The sequence below is a fragment of the Pantherophis guttatus genome, chromosome 1, assembly GCF_059756535.1.
Source record: "Pantherophis guttatus breed Tessera chromosome 1, ASM5975653v1, whole genome shotgun sequence".
Lineage (NCBI taxonomy): Eukaryota > Metazoa > Chordata > Lepidosauria > Squamata > Colubridae > Pantherophis > Pantherophis guttatus.
In genome coordinates, this window is record NC_142063.1 from 1,826,753 (window position 1) to 1,847,070 (window position 20,318).

At 48.2% G+C, this 20,318-nt stretch overlaps 1 protein-coding gene across 1 annotated transcript; it reads left to right on the forward strand.

Annotated features, from left to right (window-relative positions):
• Positions 1 to 1,035: 1,035 nt before the first annotated feature.
• LOC117656221 (radial spoke head protein 3 homolog B-like) lies at positions 1,036 to 19,306 on the forward strand. The gene is made up of 9 exons (XM_034404328.3): positions 1,036 to 1,533; positions 3,124 to 3,211; positions 4,735 to 4,876; positions 6,941 to 7,086; positions 8,164 to 8,367; positions 9,756 to 9,918; positions 10,766 to 10,852; positions 12,361 to 12,680; positions 18,337 to 19,306. The coding sequence occupies exons 1-8, from the start codon at positions 1,400 to 1,402 to the stop codon at positions 12,675 to 12,677; spliced, it is 1,281 nt and encodes a 426-aa protein (XP_034260219.2). The 5' UTR covers positions 1,036 to 1,399; the 3' UTR covers positions 12,678 to 12,680; positions 18,337 to 19,306.
• The last annotated feature ends 1,012 nt before the right edge of the window (positions 19,307 to 20,318 follow it).

Here is a 20,318-nt window from a genome sequence, read left to right on the forward strand (position 1 = left end):
TGGGGTTCAGCTGAAGTTCTCGTTTCTATCATTTGTAAGCTACCCAGAATCACCTTGTAAGGGAGAACGGGCAGCTTGGAAATGAATCGATTTATTTTTGCCCCATTTTACGGGCTTTTCTTCCGCCACCGTCGTTAAAGTGAATCACTGCAGTTCTTAAATTAGTCACCCGGTTCTGAAGAGAATCCGGGTTTCCCCATTGACTTTGATTGACAGGAGGTCACAAGAGGGGATCAAGTCTCACACACACGCACACACACACGGGACACTGCGACCGTCATAAATTGTGAGTCAGCTGCCAAAGCGTCCAAATTTGGATCACCTGATCGTGTGGGATGCTGCAGCGCCTGTAAGTGTGAAAAACAGTCCTGAGTCACTTTTTTCAGTGCCATTGTAACTTCCAATGGTCACTAAGTGAGCTGTTTGTAAGTCGAGGATGACGAGTATATGCCTATCACACACACACACAAATATATATACATACATACATACATACATACATACATACATACATACATATATTTGTCTTCTTAAGTTTTCGCGGGTGTGCATATGCAAAAAATTAAAATCTCGGGTGTTTTCCCGCTTCATTGTAATTAAGTTGGTTAAAATGTTTAAAATTCTGGTTAAAATCCCAGCTAAAATCTCCTAAAAATCCTTACAGGATTTTTACAAAGTCTGTAAGGATTTTTAGGCAATTTTAGCTGGGATTTTAACCAGAATTTTAAACCAACTTATTTACAATGACGCGGGAAAACACCCGAGATATATATATATATATATATATAATATGCCTATAGATGTTCAATCATAATGAGTGTAAATTTTTGTGTTTAAAATGTTGGAACATTTCATAAAATCATTTTAAATAGAAGATGTTAAATCACAGTCCATTTTGAAGAAATAGTAGGGGGGGTGGGGGGAAGAGATGGCTTCCTCTTGAGATCTCCCTTCTTTCTCCATGAGGACTAGAATCCCTTCTTCCTGGAAAGGAAATGTGACAGTCCAGAGGGGAGGGGGTGTGACTGTGTATGTGTGTGTGTGTGTGTGTCAGAGCAGAATCCTGCAGCCTGCTGTTCAACAGGTGCAGATCAACACACGCAAACCGGCCCCTTTCGGCTGGGCTGCCAGTCAAACGCAAAAGGATCCCCCCTCCCTGGCAGAAAAGGGGTGCCCAGTTTGGCATTCCCTCCCCCCCCCCCCGCCCGGGTGCCCGCTTGCCCTCAGCCCGGCTCCCGCTGTCTGTTTGCTGGGAGGGACGGGAGGGGCTCAGTTTACCTTGGCAACCGTTGCTTAGGAGCCTGCCCAGGTCGCCGGGCAACGGTTGCCAAGGAGGATTGTTGCCCTGGCCTGCCAGCCAGCCAGGCCTCTCTGAGCCAGGAGGCGGCTGCAGGCCGGCATGGCGTCCACTTCGGTGTTGGTCAACCGGGAGGAGGCGGGTGGGGTGGCCACGGGCACCTACTCGTACTGCAGCCAGCCTCGGGCCGTGCCCAACCGACAGCGGTACCGGACGACCCTGGAGGCCAATGAGCTGTGAGTGCCAGGCGGGATGAGGGCCGGCCGAGGAGGGTCTCCGGTTTCCCCCTAAGGCTTTTCGGATGGCAGGCAAGGAGGGTGGGGTGTTGCCCCTCTCTGTGGGTAAGGGGGCGCTCCCTTGGCATTGCTACCCAGATCCTCCTGCTTTGCTCTCTCTCCTCCCTCCCCCTACTCAGCTCCAGATCAGGGGTCTCCAAATCCAGAGAGGACCCTCCCTTTGCTTGGGCCAGGGTGGGGTTGGACTAGATGACCCACAAGAAACAATGGATGGAAACTAATCAAGGAGAGGAGCAACTTGGAATTAAAGGGAAACTTCCTAACAGCGAGGACAATTAACCCGTGGAACAGCTTGCCACCAGAAATTGTAGGCGTCCCATCACTGGAAGTGACAGTCACTTATCTGAAATTTCATGGGTTCTCCTGCTTGAGTAGGGGGCTGGACTAGAAGACCTCCAAAGTCCCTTCCAGACTAGTCTAGTCCAGTCTATTCTTATTCTAGTCTATTCTTCGTCCTCACTGTTAGGAAATTCCTCCTTAGTTCCAGATTCCTTCTCTCCTTGATGAGTTTCCATCCGTTGCTTTTTGTCCTGCCTTCCGAGAATAGGTTGAACCCCCCCCCCTCTTCTATGGGCCAGCCCCTCAAATATTAGAAGACTGCTGTCATGTTACCCTTATTGGCAAGGATCTTTTTCTGCTTTCTGTTCACCCTACAAATCAGTGTTTGTCAACATTGGGGCAACATAAAGGTGGATGAACTTGGACTCCCAGAATTCCCCAGCCAGCACGCTGGCTGGGGAATTCTGGGAATCCAAGTCCATCCATCTTCAAATCATCAACGCAGGTGGACATGCAAGAAAGCGAAGGCTTTCTGGATAAAAATTTGGTGGGTTATGCAAAATGTTTCGAAGAAGAAAATTCAATTTTCTCCTCAACTGTTTTTACTGGGTATAGTTAAGGGTTTTTCAGTGGGTGAAACAAAATTGATATTGTATATGGTGACAGCTGCTAAGTTATTGATTGCTAAGTTAATATTGGAAAAGGGATGACATGCCTACAATTCAAGAATGGACTTTGAAGATGGCCAGTTTTGCAGAAATGGCGAAGATATCAGCATACTTAAAAGACCAGACTCAAGATACTTATGCAGGGGAGTGGAAGAAATGGATAGATTATGTGCAGAATAAATATCAAACTAGGAAGTTAAATGTTGTGTAGAAATGTATAGTTTATAGGGGGCAAAATAGTTTATTGTTATGTAGAATTGTAAACTACACAGGGGGGAGAATGGAGGGCTGGTAAAGTGTGACATAATATAATGTGGATGGATTTCACCTTGGGGAAGTCATGGGGAGGGGGGAGGGTTTGGGGGGGTAAGGGAGGGATGGGGGGGAAAGGGGGGAAATTGATGTTTGTAAAACTTTTTCAATAAAAAAAAAATCATCAACGCTGACCAACACTGCTTTAGATGCCTACTCAACTCACCATGTCCGATCTTAGACTTTGGCAGCTCCTGCTCGTTGCAAACAAACATCAAACACCATTTCCCAACCTGCTTGTTAACATTCTCTTTCGTTTTTACTATTCCAGGGAGGAGGAACCGGTTCACTATGCCAACCTCATGTATGAGCGGAGAGTGGTTCGTGGCAACACGTATGCCCTCCACGTGTTACCCTGGGTGAGCCTTTCTTCCCTGAAGCTTTTCTTTTTACTCGGGGAGGGAGGTGTCCGTTTTAAAACAGGCCTGCTCAGCGGATTGTTTAGAAAAAGTTTGGAACAAAGTGGAGCTGTGTTGTTTAAGTGGGAAAATGTATGCCAGCTCCGCTTTCTGCTTTTGATCAGGGATGCCCAAGAAGATGCCAACTTTGAGAGCTGAGCTTGCAGCATCCTCCATGCCTCTCAGAGTGACACGAGCCAGATTTTTCTCTCCTTGGCCCCACAGTACTAATATGAGGGGAGAGGTGGGGGAGACACAGCCCTAGAACTAAGGGGTCCTGCCAGCATAGCGGGGTGGGATTGGACTGGCAGGGGGAGATCCGAATTCAAATCCATCCTCAGCCTGGCCTTTTTTTTTTTTTTACAAGACAGGGGTTTGGGGAAGAGGTTTTGCTGTGAGGGTGGGGAATATGTTGTCCTTAAATGCAATTGGAGAGTGACCTAGAGGGCATCTAGCCCAGCCCTTCCGGTTGTGACCCAGGCCCACGTAGTTGATATTAAATGCAAAACAGTCCCAAAAAAACAAACAGATTTTATTAAAACAGCTGAGAATTAACTCATTCTCAGCGTATTCTAAATGAAATGAAAGCAAAGTCCTCAAAACACCGTTCTTCAGTTTATCTCTGACCTTTGGGGATAATTAGGCAAAGTGCCAAAGGCTTCTCTTGGCAAAAGTTCAGAAGCAGAAGACGCCGACGAGAGATAAGTGCAGCAAGACTATCAACGTTGTTTTCCGACAAAGAGGCCAAGAGCCGTTGCTGGTCTTTTAAGCCTTATGGGAGGGGCCAGTCATCTCTTGGCCTTACTCCTGAGTCGTCCTCTCTGCTTTATCTGCTCCTGCCTTCTGGCAGCTCTTCTCATGCATGCACTAGGAACAGGCTCCTCCCGTTCCTCTGCCTCTCTACTGTCAGCCTCTGGAGGCTCCGGAGTCCGCACATCCCTCCCCGATGGCCCCGTCCCCATCTCTGCCCTCATCTGGGCCTTCCTCAGCCTCCAGGACTGGCCCCTGTTCTTCCTCAGCCTCCTCACTGTCTGACTCCGCTGCCAGCTCCACAGGCTGCTGGCAGACCCCAACACTTCCCGGCCATGCACGTTAGGCCTTTCCACGTTCTTCTTTGGCCACGGACCCCGGCTTGTCCATTGGAAGCCGGCATGCTCCTTCCATCCACCCAAGGAAATTGTGTTAAGTGTGCGGTCACTCAACAACTGCAACTTGAAAAGCCCAGGATTGCGGTCGTCGAGCGAAGCAACCCCAAGGTGTCTCGCGGAACGACGACTTTTCGCTCAACGATCAAGATTCTGGGCGCAATTGGGGTGGGCGCTCTCCACATCACGAAGAGTCTCTTAGGAGATTCTTTTTTTTAAAAAGGGGGGGGTTGGGAGGGAACCAGGCTGTTCCAGAGCCTTAGCATTGCGTCTCCAGCTTAGGAAACGTCTTTGGAACTCCCCGAAACTTGACCATATGGTTGTGGGTTGGCATTCCAGAGCAGTGAGCCTGATCCGCTGGAGCTACAACGCCAGCGTGAAGCTCATCGGAAGATGCTGGCGAGGAAGAGAGCGAAGGAGCAGCTGCGGACCAGAACTCCAGAACCCCTGGAGGGCAGGCGCCACGTGGATGTCCAGACGGGTAAAGTGAAATTCAGTGAAATGCCACCCTCTAACTCATGGGGGCAGGGAGGAAATCAAGGAGCTTTTCCAATCGGGCAGAATCGGTCTTTAAATCAGAAAGAGCAACCCGGATGATTAGGGGACTGGAGGCTAAAACGAAGAACGGTGGCAGGAACTGGGCATGGCTACTTTAATGAGAAGAAGGACTAGGGGAGACATGATAGCAGTTTTCCGGTATTTGAGGGGCTGCCCCAAAGAAGAGGGGGTTCAACTTATTCTCCAAAGCCCCAGAAGGCAGGATAAGAAGCAACGGATGGAAACTAATCAAGGAGAGAAGCAACTTTATTTTATCAAGCTGGCCTGGCCTAAATCTTCCCCCTTTTTAAATGTGGAAATTTTAAATTTTTAAATTTTAAATTCATCTTATTTATAGGGGTATGGGTAAGGCGTTTTAAATTGGGGAGCCATTTTAGATTTAATTCTGTTTTAAACGTATTTTAATTGTTTATATTGTATGTTTTTTAATTTTGGCTGTTCACCGCCCCGAGTCCTTCGGGAGAGGGGGCGGTATAAAAATCTAATAAATAATAATAATAATAATAATAATAATAATAATAATAATAATAATAATAATAATAATAATAATAAAATAACTTAGAACGAAGGAGAAATTTCCTAACAGTTGAGGACTATTAACCAGTGGAACTGCTTGCCACCAGAAGTTGTAGGTGCTCCAACACTGGAGGTTTTTAAGAAGAGACTGGACAGCCAGTTGTGTAAATTGGGTCTCCTTCTTGAACAGGGGGGTTGGACTAGAACACCTCCAAGGTCTCTTCTCACTCTGTCATTCAGGCCACTTTAAGATATGGGACAATTCTGGCAGTTGAAATCCACCTACTTCTGTCCATTCATTCATTCATTCATTCCTCCTAGTTCTCAGCATTGTGAGATGGGAGATCCTCTTGCCATTCTCCCTTTCGGCATTCGCTCCACTCCCTTCCTTCCCCACCCCAGCAAAAGCTGCATGATGCAGCTCCCCCTCCCCCACAGGACACCCCGTGTGCGATGCCGTGCGTTGTGATCCACAAAAGGGGACCCACTCTAGACAACCCTGCCAATTGCATTCCCATTCCCACTTTTTTCCCGTGGAGTTCCTCTGAGGCAGCGAAGTGGTTTAAGAGAATAACAGAGAGGGAAGGGACCTTGGAGGTCTTCTAGTCCAACCCCCTGTCAAGCAGGAGACCCTAGACCCAGTAGTGGGATTCAGCCGGTTCGCACCACTTCGGGAGAACCGGTTGTTAACTTTCTGAACAGTTTGGCAAAGTGGTTGTTGGAAGAAATCCTTAGGGAAGAGAACCGGTTGTTAAATTACTTGAATTTTTTTTTTAAATTTGATTTATATGCCGCCCTTCTCCGGAGACTCAGGGCAGCTTACAATGCACTAAGCAATAACCTTCATACTTTTGTATATTTTTACAAAGTCAGCTTATTGCCCCCCACAATCTGGGTCCTCAATTTACCTACCTTAGAAAGGATGAAAGGCTGAGTCGACCTTGAGCCTGGTGAGATTTGAACTCGCAGTAATTGCAGGCAGCTGGATGTTAAATGCTGCCTTAGTAGGAGGCATTAGCCTCCTACGCCACTACTCCACTCAGGCTCACCACTGCCCTAGACCATTTCAATCAATCCAATCAATCAATCAATCACCCAAAATAGAGCTGGAAGGGACCTTGGAGGTCATCTAATCCAGCCCTCCCTGCTCGAGCAGAAGGCCCTATACCATTTCAGACAATGGCTGTGCAATCTCTTCTTAAAAACTTCCATCGTTGGAGCATATACAACTTCTGGTGGCAAGAAGTTCCACTGTTTAATGGTTCTCACTGTCCGGAAGTTTCTCCTTAGTTCCAGGTTGCTTCTCTCCTTGATCAGTTTCCATACGTTGTTTCTCGTCTTGCCCTCAGGGGCTTTGGAGAATAGCTTGACCCCCCTCCCCCCCTCCTCTTCTTTGCAGTGCTTAAAACAGGAATGGACGTTTGTTGAATGTTAAGGACCGGGCGTAATAGCTCTCCGAATGCAATTTCAGAATTGTACCTGGAAGAACTGTCAGACCGCATCATCGAGGTCGATGTGGAGTGTCAGACGGATGCCTTTCTGGACCGGCCGGCCACCCCGCTCTTCATCCCTGCGAAGACCGGCAGAGACGTGGAAACGCAGATATGGGAAGGAGAGGTACGGGTTTCTGAAAACTGCTGTCAGACCGGCCACCGCTTAAAACCTCTGAGTAGAGATGATCCTTAGTTCCGTTTGTTGGGAAAGGTATAGGTTTAGGAGAGATCAGGCCTACTGCAGTGACGCAAAGCCAGAACTGATCATCACGCGCCAAAATCCCTAAGTTCTACTTTTGCCCCCCCTTAACCATCCCTCGCTGCCCACCCCATTGTAACCAAGTTGTCAGCACTCCAAGCTGCATTCACTCCAGTGCTGACATTAGAAGGAGAGGGTGGAGGCATCTGGCAAGAGGACGCTTGACTTTTCACCTACTTATTTTCCCTGGAGATACTATCCCCTAGGAGATGGGTTGGAAGGGGGGGAAATTCCTTTGAGCTGAAGTAGTAGATAACAGCAGAGTGACTTGGAAGATGGCCAATGAGAAGCAGAGCAGTGGGGAAAGGAAAGGGTGGGTTTGGACCAGGAAGTCAGTGTTGGCTACAACTGAGTCGGAGTTTCGATTGTTGTGCCTAATAAATGAAAGATTTTGATCAAGGACTATTTGTTTGAAATTGTTTGAAATTGAAATTATTTGAGACGACATCGAATCCTGATACAAGTCTGTGTAAGATGATTTCAGGATCGAACTGCTGGCGGTGGGCAGAGTTAGCCTGCAATACCGCAATCTGACCATGGCTCTTGTTCTCAAATTCCTTCTCCCCTGTAGAAAGAGGAGAGGGCTGGGGTGGGGTGAGGAGAAGGTCTCCCCACCCCGCCGTGCCAGGAGGCACAGACCCCTCTCCCCAGAGCTCCACTTAAAGACCCATGGGGATCGCTTAACGACCGCAGCTGGAAAAACCAGGATTGCGGTCGTCGAGCGAAGCAATCACAAGGCGTCTCGCTCAACGGTCACATTTTGTTCAATGATCAAGATTCTGGACCCAGTTGTGTCCGTTAAGGGGAAGATGCTTTGCCTTGTGATTTGAAGGTTCTCTCGAAATTTTCCCAGGAAGTTTTGAGGAATTTGCAGAAAACGATCCCCCAAAAGTCTCTTCTCTTAAATCGAATAAACGTTTCCCGCTTCGGGTCTGTTTTCAGCTTTTTGATTTTGATATCGAAGTCCGTCCCATGCTTGAGGTCTTGGTGGGCAAAACGATCGAACAGGCTTTGCTGGAGGTGATGGAAGAAGAGGAACTGGCCAATCTGCGGGCACATCAGTACGCCTTCCTTGAGATGCGGGCGGCGGAACTCGCTGAGGTCCAGCGCCTTGAAGAGCAGGAGAGGAGACACCGAGAAGAAAAGGTACACACCCCGGCAGGGAGGAAAGAAAGCGGATTCTTTTTAAAGCTAAGTCCTCGACTTATGACAGTTCATTTAAGTGACCATTCAAAGTTACAATGGCACCGAAAAAAGTGACTTACGACCATTTTTCCCATTTACGGTCGTTGCCGCATCCTCATGGTCAGTCACCTGAACAAAATTCAGGAGCTTGGAAGCTGACTCATATTTATGACAGTTGCAGTGTCTCTTCTTCTTCTTCTTCTTCTTCTTCTTCTTCTTCTTCTTCTTCTTCTTCTTCTTCTTCTTCTTCTTCTTCTTCTTCTTCTTCTTCTTCTTCTTCTTCCTCCTCCTCCTCCTCCTCCTCCTCCTCCTCTTCCTCTTCTTCTTCCTCCTCTTCTTCTCCTCCTCCCTCTTCCGCTTCCTCTTCTTCCTCTTCTTCCTCTTCTTCTTCTTCTCCTCCTTCTTCCGCTTCCTCCTCTTCTTCTTCCTCTTCTTCTTCCTCTTCTTCTTCTTCTCCTCCCTCTTCCGCTTCCTCTTCCCCTTTTTCTTCTTCTCCTCCTCATCCTCATCCTCGTCCTCCTCCTTCTTCTTCTTTTTCCTCCTCTTCTTCTTCCTCTTCTTCTTCTCCTCCTCCCTCTTCTTCTTCCTCTTTTTCTTCCTCTTCTTCCTCTTCTTCTCCTCCTCCTCCTCCCTCTTCCTCTTCCTCTGCTTCTGCTTCTTTCTCCTTCTCTCCCTCCTTCTCTTTTTCTCTCCTTCTCCTTCCTCTTCCTCCTCCTTCCAATTCTGGTGTCGAGGGAAGGCGTCCCTTACAGACACCACCTGAGAGACTGGCGAACTCCACAGCATCTTTAAGGTGCTTTGGGTTGCTTGGCAACCACTGAAGGCCTGACACACCCTTCTCCAACCAAGATGCACGGGGGAGACACACCCATCAAGCCTGGTTGAGAGCACCAGGGTCCTGCACGAGACGTGGCCCTCTCAACACTCAGGACACTTCCTGAGGTCCAAAGACAAATGGGTTACTGCAGACTTGTGCTTCTCAACTTTCAGACAGCTGGGCTTCCATTGCCAGAATTCTGGGAATTGAAGTCCAGCTATCTGAAAGTGACCAACTTTGAGGAACATTGCTCCAGATTGGATCACGATCCAAACAACGTTGCCAAACACGTATGCCAGGAACTTCCACAGGGCAAGCATGGATAGGAAGCTGACCAGGTGATGCCTTGGGGAGGGGGGCCTTGAGTGCCCTCCCCTCCCCACCCACCCCCTTCTTTTGAGGTCTGGGAATTACAGAGGAGAGAGATAAAACCAGAAAACAGGAGAGAACACTCCTGGGATTGTCCGTTCGAGCCAAAGACGAGTGTCAAGGATCAGTTGACTCTGTGTCATCCATCTCCTTTCCTTCGCAGGAACGTCGTAAGAAGCAGCAGATGGCAATGCTGCAGAAGGAGAAAGAAACGGCGGAGAAGATAGCCGCTCGAGCTTTCGCCCAACGCTACCTCTCCGATCTCATCCCGTCTGTCTTCGGCAGCCTGCGGGACAGCGGATACTTCTACGATCCGGTGGAAAGAGGTGCTGGCGGGATGTGGGGTGGAGTGGATTTCCCTGCTCGGTGCTGGGAATTGCCTGCTTGACGGTAGAACCGGAAAAGACCCCGTTTGAGGTCTTTTGTGCTTTGATTTAATCCTCAGTGCTAGCACAGGCGGAGGGACCGGTCAGTTTCAACCTTTTCCTGTTACAGAATTCAACATTTTCTCATTTGTCCACATGTAAATTCGGTTCATCCCAATTCCTATAAAAGTTTTTTTATAAAAAGGCTTGCACTAAGAGTGTCTACAGGGAGGCAGATTTAAAAAAAAGTGTGTGGGGTCTTTAACAATGCTTTGAGCTCTAAGCCCATTGCGTTTATAAGCAGCATCCTGAATAACAGGAAGCGAGCTACCTATAATCGTCTCCACTGTCCTCACCACTCTCTGTAGGGACTTTCTATCTGAGGTGCTGCGGCCACCGAACCAAACAGGGATGCAGTTTGTTAAAATGCTCTCAATTGTGCCTCGGTGGATAGGACAGAAGGAGAAAGAGGCGCTCTCCTCATCCGATGCAGGAAATGCAGACGTTATTCTGTAGAGACTCCTTTGTCCTTACGTGACCATTGGTGAATGGGGTGGGTGGGTGATGGATGTCACATGATTCGTGACATCACTATAGAAATTACATAACATGGATGACATCCTCTCAGCTACTGCTGGTGGGTTTTGACCCAAGGTTGAGCTCCTTGGTGGCCTGAATAGCTCTCTGTAGTTCAGCGGAGGGTAGTGTGCAGCCCTAGGCCATAGCGGCCAGGGACGATGGGCCTTGTGCTCTGTCCCTTGGCAAACGGAGACCTTGCGATGGTGACGCCTTCTCTTTTACTCCCCAGACATTGAGACAGGCTTCATCCCATGGATCATGGATAAGATGGAAGACCTGATGGAAAGACGCGCCCTCGGCCGAATCATTGCTGATAGTAAGTAAGGGTCCATTCCCCAACCATTGGGTGGTGAGGGGTCATCCCATGTTGTCCTAAGGAAACAAGGACCCTCCCCCTTAACTGACCCATCCCTCCCCACTAAGGGGTCTTGTAAATACAGAGTTGGGCTGGGTTGGGGTCTCTTGGAAGGAGGTTGACGACTGGAGGGTCGTGGACAAAACTTGGCTCCCCTAAGACAACCAAATCAAGATTCAGGTAGTAGTATCACCTACTGTCAGGTATGCCTCCTTTCAGTACTCAAGAAAGAAAAACCCCTATCCTTTCCTATTGGGGGCAAAACCTTTGAATGTTAAATCAGATATATGGTTCTTGTTGATTCACATTATTACTGCAGCAAGATTAGCGTATGCGCAGGGGTGGAAAAATCAAGACTTACCGATGGATTTGAAAATAATATATAAAATTAATGAGTGTGCGGAATCAGATAGATTAACTAGATTGATCAATGGTTAAAAAGAATTTTATAACAGTTGGACATTATGGTACGACTGGGTCCAGAAAAGGTGGGATAGAATAGATATATGATGATGTATATATATATATGATGGCAAATATGTATGTATAAAGGAATGACTTTATACTTATGGACAATGTAATCACATGATACCATGGTGGCAGGATTGTATATTGTATTGGTGTATTGGTGTATAGGATATATTAATAAAAATTATAAAAAAAGAAAAAAGAAAGAAAAACCCCAACTCCATTTTCATAGAGAAAGGTACTTTTACTGAGCATGAACTGAATGCAACTAAAGAAAAACAAGGTCTGAGGCAATAGGCGCGAAAATCACAAATAGAAAGCATCATTAAAACCCTCCCCCGAAAGGTCCAGTCAGGATTATCCAATCGACATCCGTTGTAAGTCGAGGACGACTTGTAGGCACCTGCCGTCGTGGTTTCCACTGCCCAGGGGCTCTTACTCCAGGGTCACTAGGAGTAAGGATCAGGAAGGAAGGAAGGAAGGAAGGAAGGAAGGAAGGAAGGAAGGAAGGAAGGAAGGAAGGAAGGAAGGAAGGAAGGAAGGAAGGAAGGAAGGAAGGAAGGAAGGAAGGAAGGAAAATGCAGCATTGCAGGCTGACTTTGCCCATAGCCAGGAGTTCGATCCTGACTGGCTCAAGGTTGACTCAGCCTTCCGTCCTTTCCGAGGTCAGTAAAAGGAGGATCCAGATTGTTGGGGGTGATATGCTGACTCTGTAAACTGCTTAGAGGGGGCTGTAAAAGCACTGTAAAGCGGTATATAAGTCTAAGGGCTACTGCTATTGCTTCAAGAGTCAAAGCAAAGCTAAAACAGCCTTTGGAGGCCATGGAAGGGCCTCAGAAGGTTGACTCAGCTTTCCATCCTTCCTTCCGAGGTGGGTAAAATGAGGACCCAGATTGTTGGAGGCAACACGTGAACTGCTGAGAGGGGGCTGAAGCGGCATATAAGTACTACGGCTATGGCTACTGCTACCCCTTCTCAGCCCAGCCTCGTCCCTCCTCCAGGCTTAATTCGCAACGTGATGGAAATGAGGCTGCAGGCCTTCGAAGAGGGTGCTTGGCCTCCACCGTCCGACTTTCCTGAGCTGAATGACAAGGAAGCAGAGGAGTTGGAAGCCGCTTTCTCCCTGCCGACCGAGTCCTCAGGGCCGCCAAGGGTTCCCGACCAGCCTGAAGACTCGGGCCGTGCAGAGGCTCCGGTGAGTCAGGCAGACGTTCCCGCCAGAGCCGAAACCTCAGAACAGCTGCCAGTCCCAAGCCAACCAGAAGACGTTCAAGGCCGAGCCGAGCCGCCGGAGAACGTGGGGTCCGAGCTCCAGTGAATTGTGAGTGAGCCTGTGAAATACAAATGGGCCCCAGGAATTGTGGGGGGCGGGTCAGAAAGGCTGAGATGGCCTCCATGGCTCTGCCGTTGAAGGCTCACCACTTTCTATCAGAGCTACAGAAGGGATTTTGGAGGTCTTAAGAGATTAACAGAGTCGGAAGGGACCTTGCAGGTCATCTAGTCCAAACCCCCTCCCCCACACAAGCAGGAGACCCCATACCGTTTCTGACAGATGGCAGCCCAGTCTCTTCTTGAAAGCCTCCAGGGATGAAGCTCCCAGAGCTTCTGAAGGCAACTTCTCTTCCATCGGTTGATTGTTCTCACAGTCCGAAAAGGACTTCTTTCTACATTGAATCTCTCCTTGATCAGTTTCCATCCATTATTCCTTGTCTGGCCTTCAGGGGTCTTGGAAAATAGGTTGACCCCCTTCCTCCTCTCTGTGGCAGCCCCTCAAATACTGGAAGATGCTCTCATGTCTCCCCTGGTCCTTCTCTTCACTAGACTAGCCAGGCCCAGTTCCTGCAACCGTTCTTCGTATGTTTTAGCCTCCAGTCCCCTCATCATCCTGGTTGCTCTTCTCTGCGCTCTTTCTAGAGTCTCAGCCTCTTTTTTATAGTGTGGTGACCACAACTGATGTAGTACTCTAGGTGTGGTCTTACTAAGGCTTTATAGAGTGGTCTTAGTACCTCCCTTGATCTTGATTGTATCCCTCTGAGGAGAGGAGAGGAGAGGAGAGGAGAGAAGGACAGGACAGGACAGGACAGGACAGGACAGGACAGGACAGGACAGGACAGGACAGGACAGGACAGGACAGAATAACAGAGGTGGAAGGGACCTTGGAGGTCTTCTAGTCCAACCCCCTGCTCAGGCAGGAGATCCTATCCCATTTCAGACAAATGGTTGTCCAATCTCATCCTAAAAACTTCCAGTGTTGGAGAATTCACAACTTCTGGTGGCAAGTTGTTCCATTGTTCTATAACCTAATGATAATCCGTATAGGATCTCCTGTTTGAGCCAAGGGTTGGGCGAGAAGACCTCCAAGATCCCTTCCAGCTCTCTTCTATTCTACTTTAAAAGAAAAGAAGGACCAGGGGAGACACGATAGCAGTCTTCCAATAGAGGAAGTCAACCAATTGTGGGAAGGATCCATACATTTATATAAATAGTATTAGAAATGTTGCATTAGAAATCACATATTGACTAAGTTACAGATCAATGAGAGAAAGTTGCTAATGATAATAAGGGGGAGAGGGGAGAGGGGGAGCTGGCAAGCAATAACAGAAAGGAAAAACATGGGAATTAATTAAATACTTGTTTTAAATTATTAAAAAAAGCTATACAAGCCAACACACAAGACTTAATTTTCACTCCGTAAACTTAATTACAACAGTTATATTTGAAAGCAAATGATTCAATTATCCCTTGACTTAATCAATTCTTTTTCCCGGTGAATAAGAATGCCAAATAAATAAACAAAGAAAACCAATTAAGAAAAGGATGCAGAACACTGCAAATATTATTCCTAGAAGGTCTCATATCTCGTAATCCACCTTCCATGGGCTTTGACTCTTGGAAATAAAACTTTTCTGCTTTTCAAGTAGCACCAGCGTTTTCCTTTCCTTTTCGTCCGCTGAAATCTGGATCAGATTGTCCTTCTCACATTATTCTCCAAAGCACCTGATGAGGGCAGGACAAGAAACAACGGATGGAAACTCATCAAGGAGAGAAGCAACCTGGAATTAAGGAGAAACTTCCTGAGAGTGAGGACAATTCACCAGTGGAACTGCCTGCCACCAGAAGTTGTGGCTGCTTCATCACTGGAGGTTTTCAAGAAGAGACTGGACAGTTAGTTATCTGAAATGGTATAAGGCCGTGATGGGGAACCTATGGCACGCGTGTCACAGGTGGCACAAGGAGCCATCTCTGTGAGCACGCGAGCCGATGCCCAGGTCAGCTCCACTGCGCATGCCCGCATGCCTTCCCCCACCAGCTGGTTTTTGGGTCTCTTCCAGGAGACATGCGCGCATGCCCAGGGGGTGGGGGGGTCACGCGCGCATGTGGGAGGACGCCACCCCCCCATGCCCCATTTTTGGTCCCAGGAGGCTTCAGTGCACCCTCCCACCCCCCATTTTGGTGCTAGCAGGCCTCTCTGAAGGGATCAAAATGGAGCATGGGGGGTGTACATGCACGAGGGGTGGGGGGAGTGCCGGGGGAGCACGTGCATGTGCAGGGGCGGGGCCTGCGTGGGGGCATTGCATTATGGGTGTCAGCACCTGCGTGAGCGCTGGCACTCACGCACACAAACATTCGGCACCCGAGGGAAAATGTTCTCCAGGATTGGTATAGGACAGAGATGGCTAACCTTTTTGCCGTCGCGTGCCACAAGGGTGGGGGAGTGCGGGGTTTTGTCCACGTGTGTGCCCACACCCATAATTCAATGCACACCACTCCCGCACATGCACGTGTGATCCCCCCGAGCTCCCCCTGCTTTTGGCACGCGATGGCATGGTGGGCCTGGTAGGCCTGTTTTTCGCCCTCCCCAGGTTCCAGAGGCTTTCTAGGAGCCTGGGGAGGGTGAAAACTGCCTTCTCCACGGCCCCCAGAGGCTGGAAACAGCCCATTTCCTGATTTCCGGTGGGCCCGGAAGGACCGAAAATCAGGTGGCTGGCGCATGCATGCGAACTGGAGCTGAGTTAGGGCAACGCTCGTGTGCCCACAGATACGGCTCTGCGTGCCACCTGTGGCACGCGTGCCATAGGTTCGCCATCATGGGTATAGCAGTGGTGAGTTCCTACCAGTTCCACCTGGTTCCGCCAAGCCGGTAGCAGTGACGATATGATGTCACCGAACCAGTTCTGCCCCCCCTGCCCCCCCTGCATTATTCTTACCTTTTATTTGGCCCCACCCCCAATTTATTGCTGCCTCCTGAGTCCCAGCTGATTGGCTAGAGGGAAAAAAAACTGTTTAAACTCTTGCGGGGCTTCAAAGGGCCGCCCTACAGCTGATCAGAGTTAAAAGAAAATAAATGAGTAGACCGGTGCCTGCAAAAACAAAGGAATAGACTGGTACAGCTCCGCAAGCAGTTAAAAGCCTGGTAGACCAGTACCTCTGCTAAATCCTAAAGAATTGTCACATGACCATCCAGCCATGCCCACAAAATAAGCCACGCCCACAGAACGGTGGTAAAAAATTTTAGAACCCACCTTTGGGTATAGGGTCTCCTGCTTCAAAGGGGGGTTGGACTAGATGACCTCCAAGGTCCCTTCCAGCTCCTATTCTATTCTATTCTATTCTAATCAAAGAGGGGTTCAACCTGGAATTAAGGAGGAATTTCCGGACAGTGAGAACAATGAATCAGTGGAACAGCTTGCCTCCAGAAGTTGTGGATGCTCCAGGTTTTTAAAAAGAAACTGGACAGCCACTTGTCTGAAATATTATAAGGTCTCCTGCTTGAGCAGGGGGCTGGACTAGAAGATCTCCCAAGGTCCCTTCCTATTCCGTGATTCTGTGACTTTGGAAAAAGAGAAGAGAATATCCGCCTCGGCCACTAGATGTCACTAGCAGCCCTGGGAAACCAAAATGGATCTCCGGCTTTCTTCAAAGATCTCCCTTTGTTTTGCTAGAGCTGATGGCAGGTGCCAACAGGAGCCCTCTTGTGCTTGCCCAACCTGGGGCCCTCGGCAAGGCTGGATGGGTGTGTCTCTCCCATGCATCTTGGCTGGAGAAGGTGTGTTAGGCCTTTAGTGGTTGCCGATCAGCCCCAGATCTGAGCTAGGAAGATTCTAGAAAGAGTGCAGAGAAGAGCAACCAGGATGATGAGGGGACCGGAGGCTAAAACATGCGATGGACGGTTGCAGGAACTGGGCCTGGCTAGTCTAGTGAAGAGAAGGACCAGGGGAGACAGGGGAGCATCTTCCAATATTTGAGGGGCTGCCACAGAGAGGAGGAAGGGGGTCAAGCTATTCTCCAAAGCACCCAAAGGCCAGACAAGGAATAATGGATGGAAACTGAACAAGGAGAGATTCAACCTGGAAATAAGGAGAAATTTTTCTGACCATGAGAGCCATCAACCCATGGAACAGAAGTGGCCTTCGGAAGTTGTGGGAGCTTCATCCCTGGAAGCTTTCAAGAAGAGACTGGGCTGCCATCGGTCAGAAATGGTGTAGGGTCCCCTGCTTGGGAAGGGAGGGTTGGACTAGATGACCTCCAGGGTCCCTTCCAACTCTGTTAATCTGTTCATGGTTGCCAATCAGCCCAAAGCCCCCAAGATCTGAGCTAGGAAGAATGTTCCAGCTTCCTAAACAGCGGAATGTTTTTACCGAGCTGCTCCGATGAGGTTGGCTTGGGTGAATCTGGGGAGCCCTCCATCCCTGGGAAAATTGTTCCCCGCACCTGGGAAAAAAAAAAATCTCTCTTGCTCGCTCCCGTCTTTCCCAGCCTTGCTTAGCCCCAGGGGTGAAATCCAGCAGGTTCTGGAGAACCGGTAGCGGAAATTTTGAGTAGTTCGGAGAACCGGCAAATACCACCTCTGGCTGGCCCCTACATTGGTAAACCGGAACCAAAGCGAATTTGTCGTGTCTTTGATGGTCTCTCAGCTCGGTGGTGGGCTTGAAGAAGACGTTTCAGGACCCAACTAGTTATCAGCATCAGTGCGACGAACATCATCACGGGAGGCTAGATTCTGCGCAGCTGCCCTGGGGATTCGTGGGAGACATGGGTCTAATCCACCATCTCTATTTTATTCAACAAATGTGGCAAACCTTTTGCCCTGCTTATTCCTGTTGCATTTTAGTATTAAATTGACTACGGCCCTCACGGTTTATAGATCGTTACCATTTAAGCCTAGTTGTGTAACTGACAGGCTGGATTTTAACATAGATTTTATTTCCTATGTATTATTTTATTCTAGAAATTTTAGTTGGATATTCACAGAGTGTTTTTATTTGTTCTGATCTCTGGTCTGCGACTGTAATAAACGGAAATTGAACTGCACTGATGATGCCACCTAGCTGGGTCATGAGAGGTCTAGATCAAACTCAGAGAGCACCAAGGAGTCCACAATTCAACCCTCGAGTTACAACCGTTCTCTGCTACAGGTAGTCCTCGACTTACAACAGTTCACTTAGTGACCGAAGTGACAACTGCACTGGAAAAAAAAGGAAGGGGGTTATGACCATTTTTCACCCTTACGACCGTTGCTGCATCCCCCCTATATCACATGATCCAAATTTTGGACGCTTTGACCACTGACTCGCACTTATGACAGTCGCAGCGTCCTGGGGGGGGGGGTGTCACGCGATCCACTTTTGCGACCTTCTGACAAGCCAAGTCAATGGGGAAGCCAGATTCGATTAATGACCATGTTACTAACTTAATAACTGCAGCGATTCACTTAACAACTGTGGCAAGAAAGGTCGTAAAAGTGGGGCAAAACTCACTTAACCAATTTATCACTTAGCGACATAAATTTTGGACTCCGCTGCAGTCATAAGTCGAGGACTACCTGTATGGAAAAGGGAATTTAGATTCCTTGGTGAGTTGGTGGGTTAAAATCAGCACCCCAGGTCCCTTCTCAAGCTCCTTTGGGCCCACCTTGGTCTTAAAAGATGCATCCAACATGCTGTTAATAATCATTTATTTTTCCTATATCTTTTCAGGAATTGTTGCAGGAAGAAGACGAGAGCAGCTAAACAAGCCTGTGAAAATTGGCAAATTATCACATTTATTTTGCTATGGTGGACAAAGCAATAAATGGAAAGCTGTAGGGATTTTTTCCCCCCCACTTTTGCTCCAGCAAAAGGAAGCTTCCTTCCTCTTAACAGTTCTCTTTTAACTCTTTATTTGCCTTTATTGTATAAAATGTTTGGTCACAAATTTAAAACGTTGTGGTCCTGGATAAAACCTGATGGGCCTTATTTTGTTATTTAAGTCAATGTGAAAACACTGGAAAAATAGGACTTCAGCTGAGCTTCGAACGGGTTCCTTCCTTTTAAACAGGATTCAGATAAGGATAATATTCAACCTGATTCTGTTTGCTGTGATTGTTGTCGTTGCAAAGAGTTAACTATAAGTAAATAAGTTCTTTTCGTTTGGTATTGATACTCGCTGGAGTTGACCCGGGAGAGGGAACCGAAAAAAACAACGTTATGAAAATGTAGCTTGTCAATGTGGTTTTCCGTTCTTAAGTCTGAATTGTTATTGTTGGTTTTTTTTTTATGACTTCAGCAAAAAGGAATCCTGCGTTTTGAAATTGTTCTTTTTCTCTTGCAAAACTTTTAATCACGGAGGAGGAGAATGAACGATGTGAAAACAACTTCCTTTTAAACATTCCCGGTTTCTCTTTTACAAATGATTTCTTTACGCTGGCTTGGCAGAAGGTTGCGTGTAGTTACTGGTTGTGTTCTTAGATAGTGAATGATAGTTTACCCTGTTCTGTTTCTGTTTATCTTCGAGAAGTGATGCGGGGGAAGTGGGTACGCGCACCCACCTATAAATAATAGCCCTTGTACAAATGTTAGGATAATACTGAATTTGCTGAGTTGCATTGTCTTTTACGCAGGACTCTGGCAAGATGTATTGTCTGTTTTTTCTGTTTTCTTTTATATAAAAAATCACTGAAGAGAGAAACCGAATGACTAGAGTGATGTTTGCATTCCTCCTTTGCTTTCCATACTCTGCTTTTCGGTCTCATACAGATTAACAGAGTTGGGAGGGACTTTGGAGGTCCGTGATGGCAAACCTGTGGCACGTGGAGCCATATCTGTGGGCACACGAGTGGTGCCCTAGCTCAGCTCGGCCTTCTGGGCCCATGGGCCGTTTCCTGCCTCTGGATGGCCTCCGGCGGGGGAGGCCATTTTTGCTCTCCACAGGATCCTAGAAAGCCTCTGGAGCCTGGGGAGGGCGGAAAATGGGCCTTCCGGTCTCACACCGGAAGTCGGGAAATGGGCCATTTCTGACCTCCAGAGGGCCTACACTGGGGGTGGGAAGGCCGTTTTCACCCTCCCCAGGCTCCAAGAAAGCCTCTGGAGCCTGGGGAGGGCAAAAAATGGGCCTACTGGGCCCACCGTGCCATCACGTGCCAAAAGTGGGGGTCAAATGGGGGGGTCGCGCGTGCATGCATGGAGGGCGGGGCAGGGTGCATTGAGTTATGGGTGTGGCCACACACACGTGTGACTCCCTCATGTTCCCCCCACTTTTGGCACGTGACGGCAAAAAGGTTAGCCATCCCTGTTGTAGGTCATCTAGTCCAACCCCCTTCCCCCCAAGCAGGAGACCCTATCCCATTTCTGACAGACAGCAGTCCGGTCTCTTCTTTAAAGCCTCCAGGGATGAAGCTCCCACAACTTCCAAAGGCAACTTCTGTTCCATGGGTTGATGGTTCTCACTGTCAGGAAATGTCTCCTTATTTCCAGGTTGAATCTCTCCTTGATGAGTTTTCCATCCATAATTCCTTGGCCTTCAGGTGCTTTGGAAGATAGCTTGACCTCCTCTTCTTTGGGGCAACCCCTCAAATATTGGAAGATTGCTATCATGTCTCCAAAGAAGAGGGGGTCCACCTATTCTCCAAAGCATCTGAAGGCAGGACAAGGAGCAACAGATGGAAACTAATCAAGGAGAGAAGCAACCTGGAATTGAGAAG

What these genes read in the sequence shown, in the direction of transcription:
- LOC117656221 (XM_034404328.3), top strand. Translation starts at nt 1,400, where the DNA reads ATGGCGTCCACTTCGGTGTTGGTCAACCGGGAGGAGGCGGGTGGGGTG. An exon ending in CGCAGATATGGGAAGGAGAG is followed by an intron (nt 7,087 to 8,163) that starts GTACGGGTTTCT and finishes GTCTGTTTTCAG; the next exon opens with CTTTTTGATTTTGATATCGA. An exon ending in GGAGACACCGAGAAGAAAAG is followed by an intron (nt 8,368 to 9,755) that starts GTACACACCCCG and finishes TTTCCTTCGCAG; the next exon opens with GAACGTCGTAAGAAGCAGCA.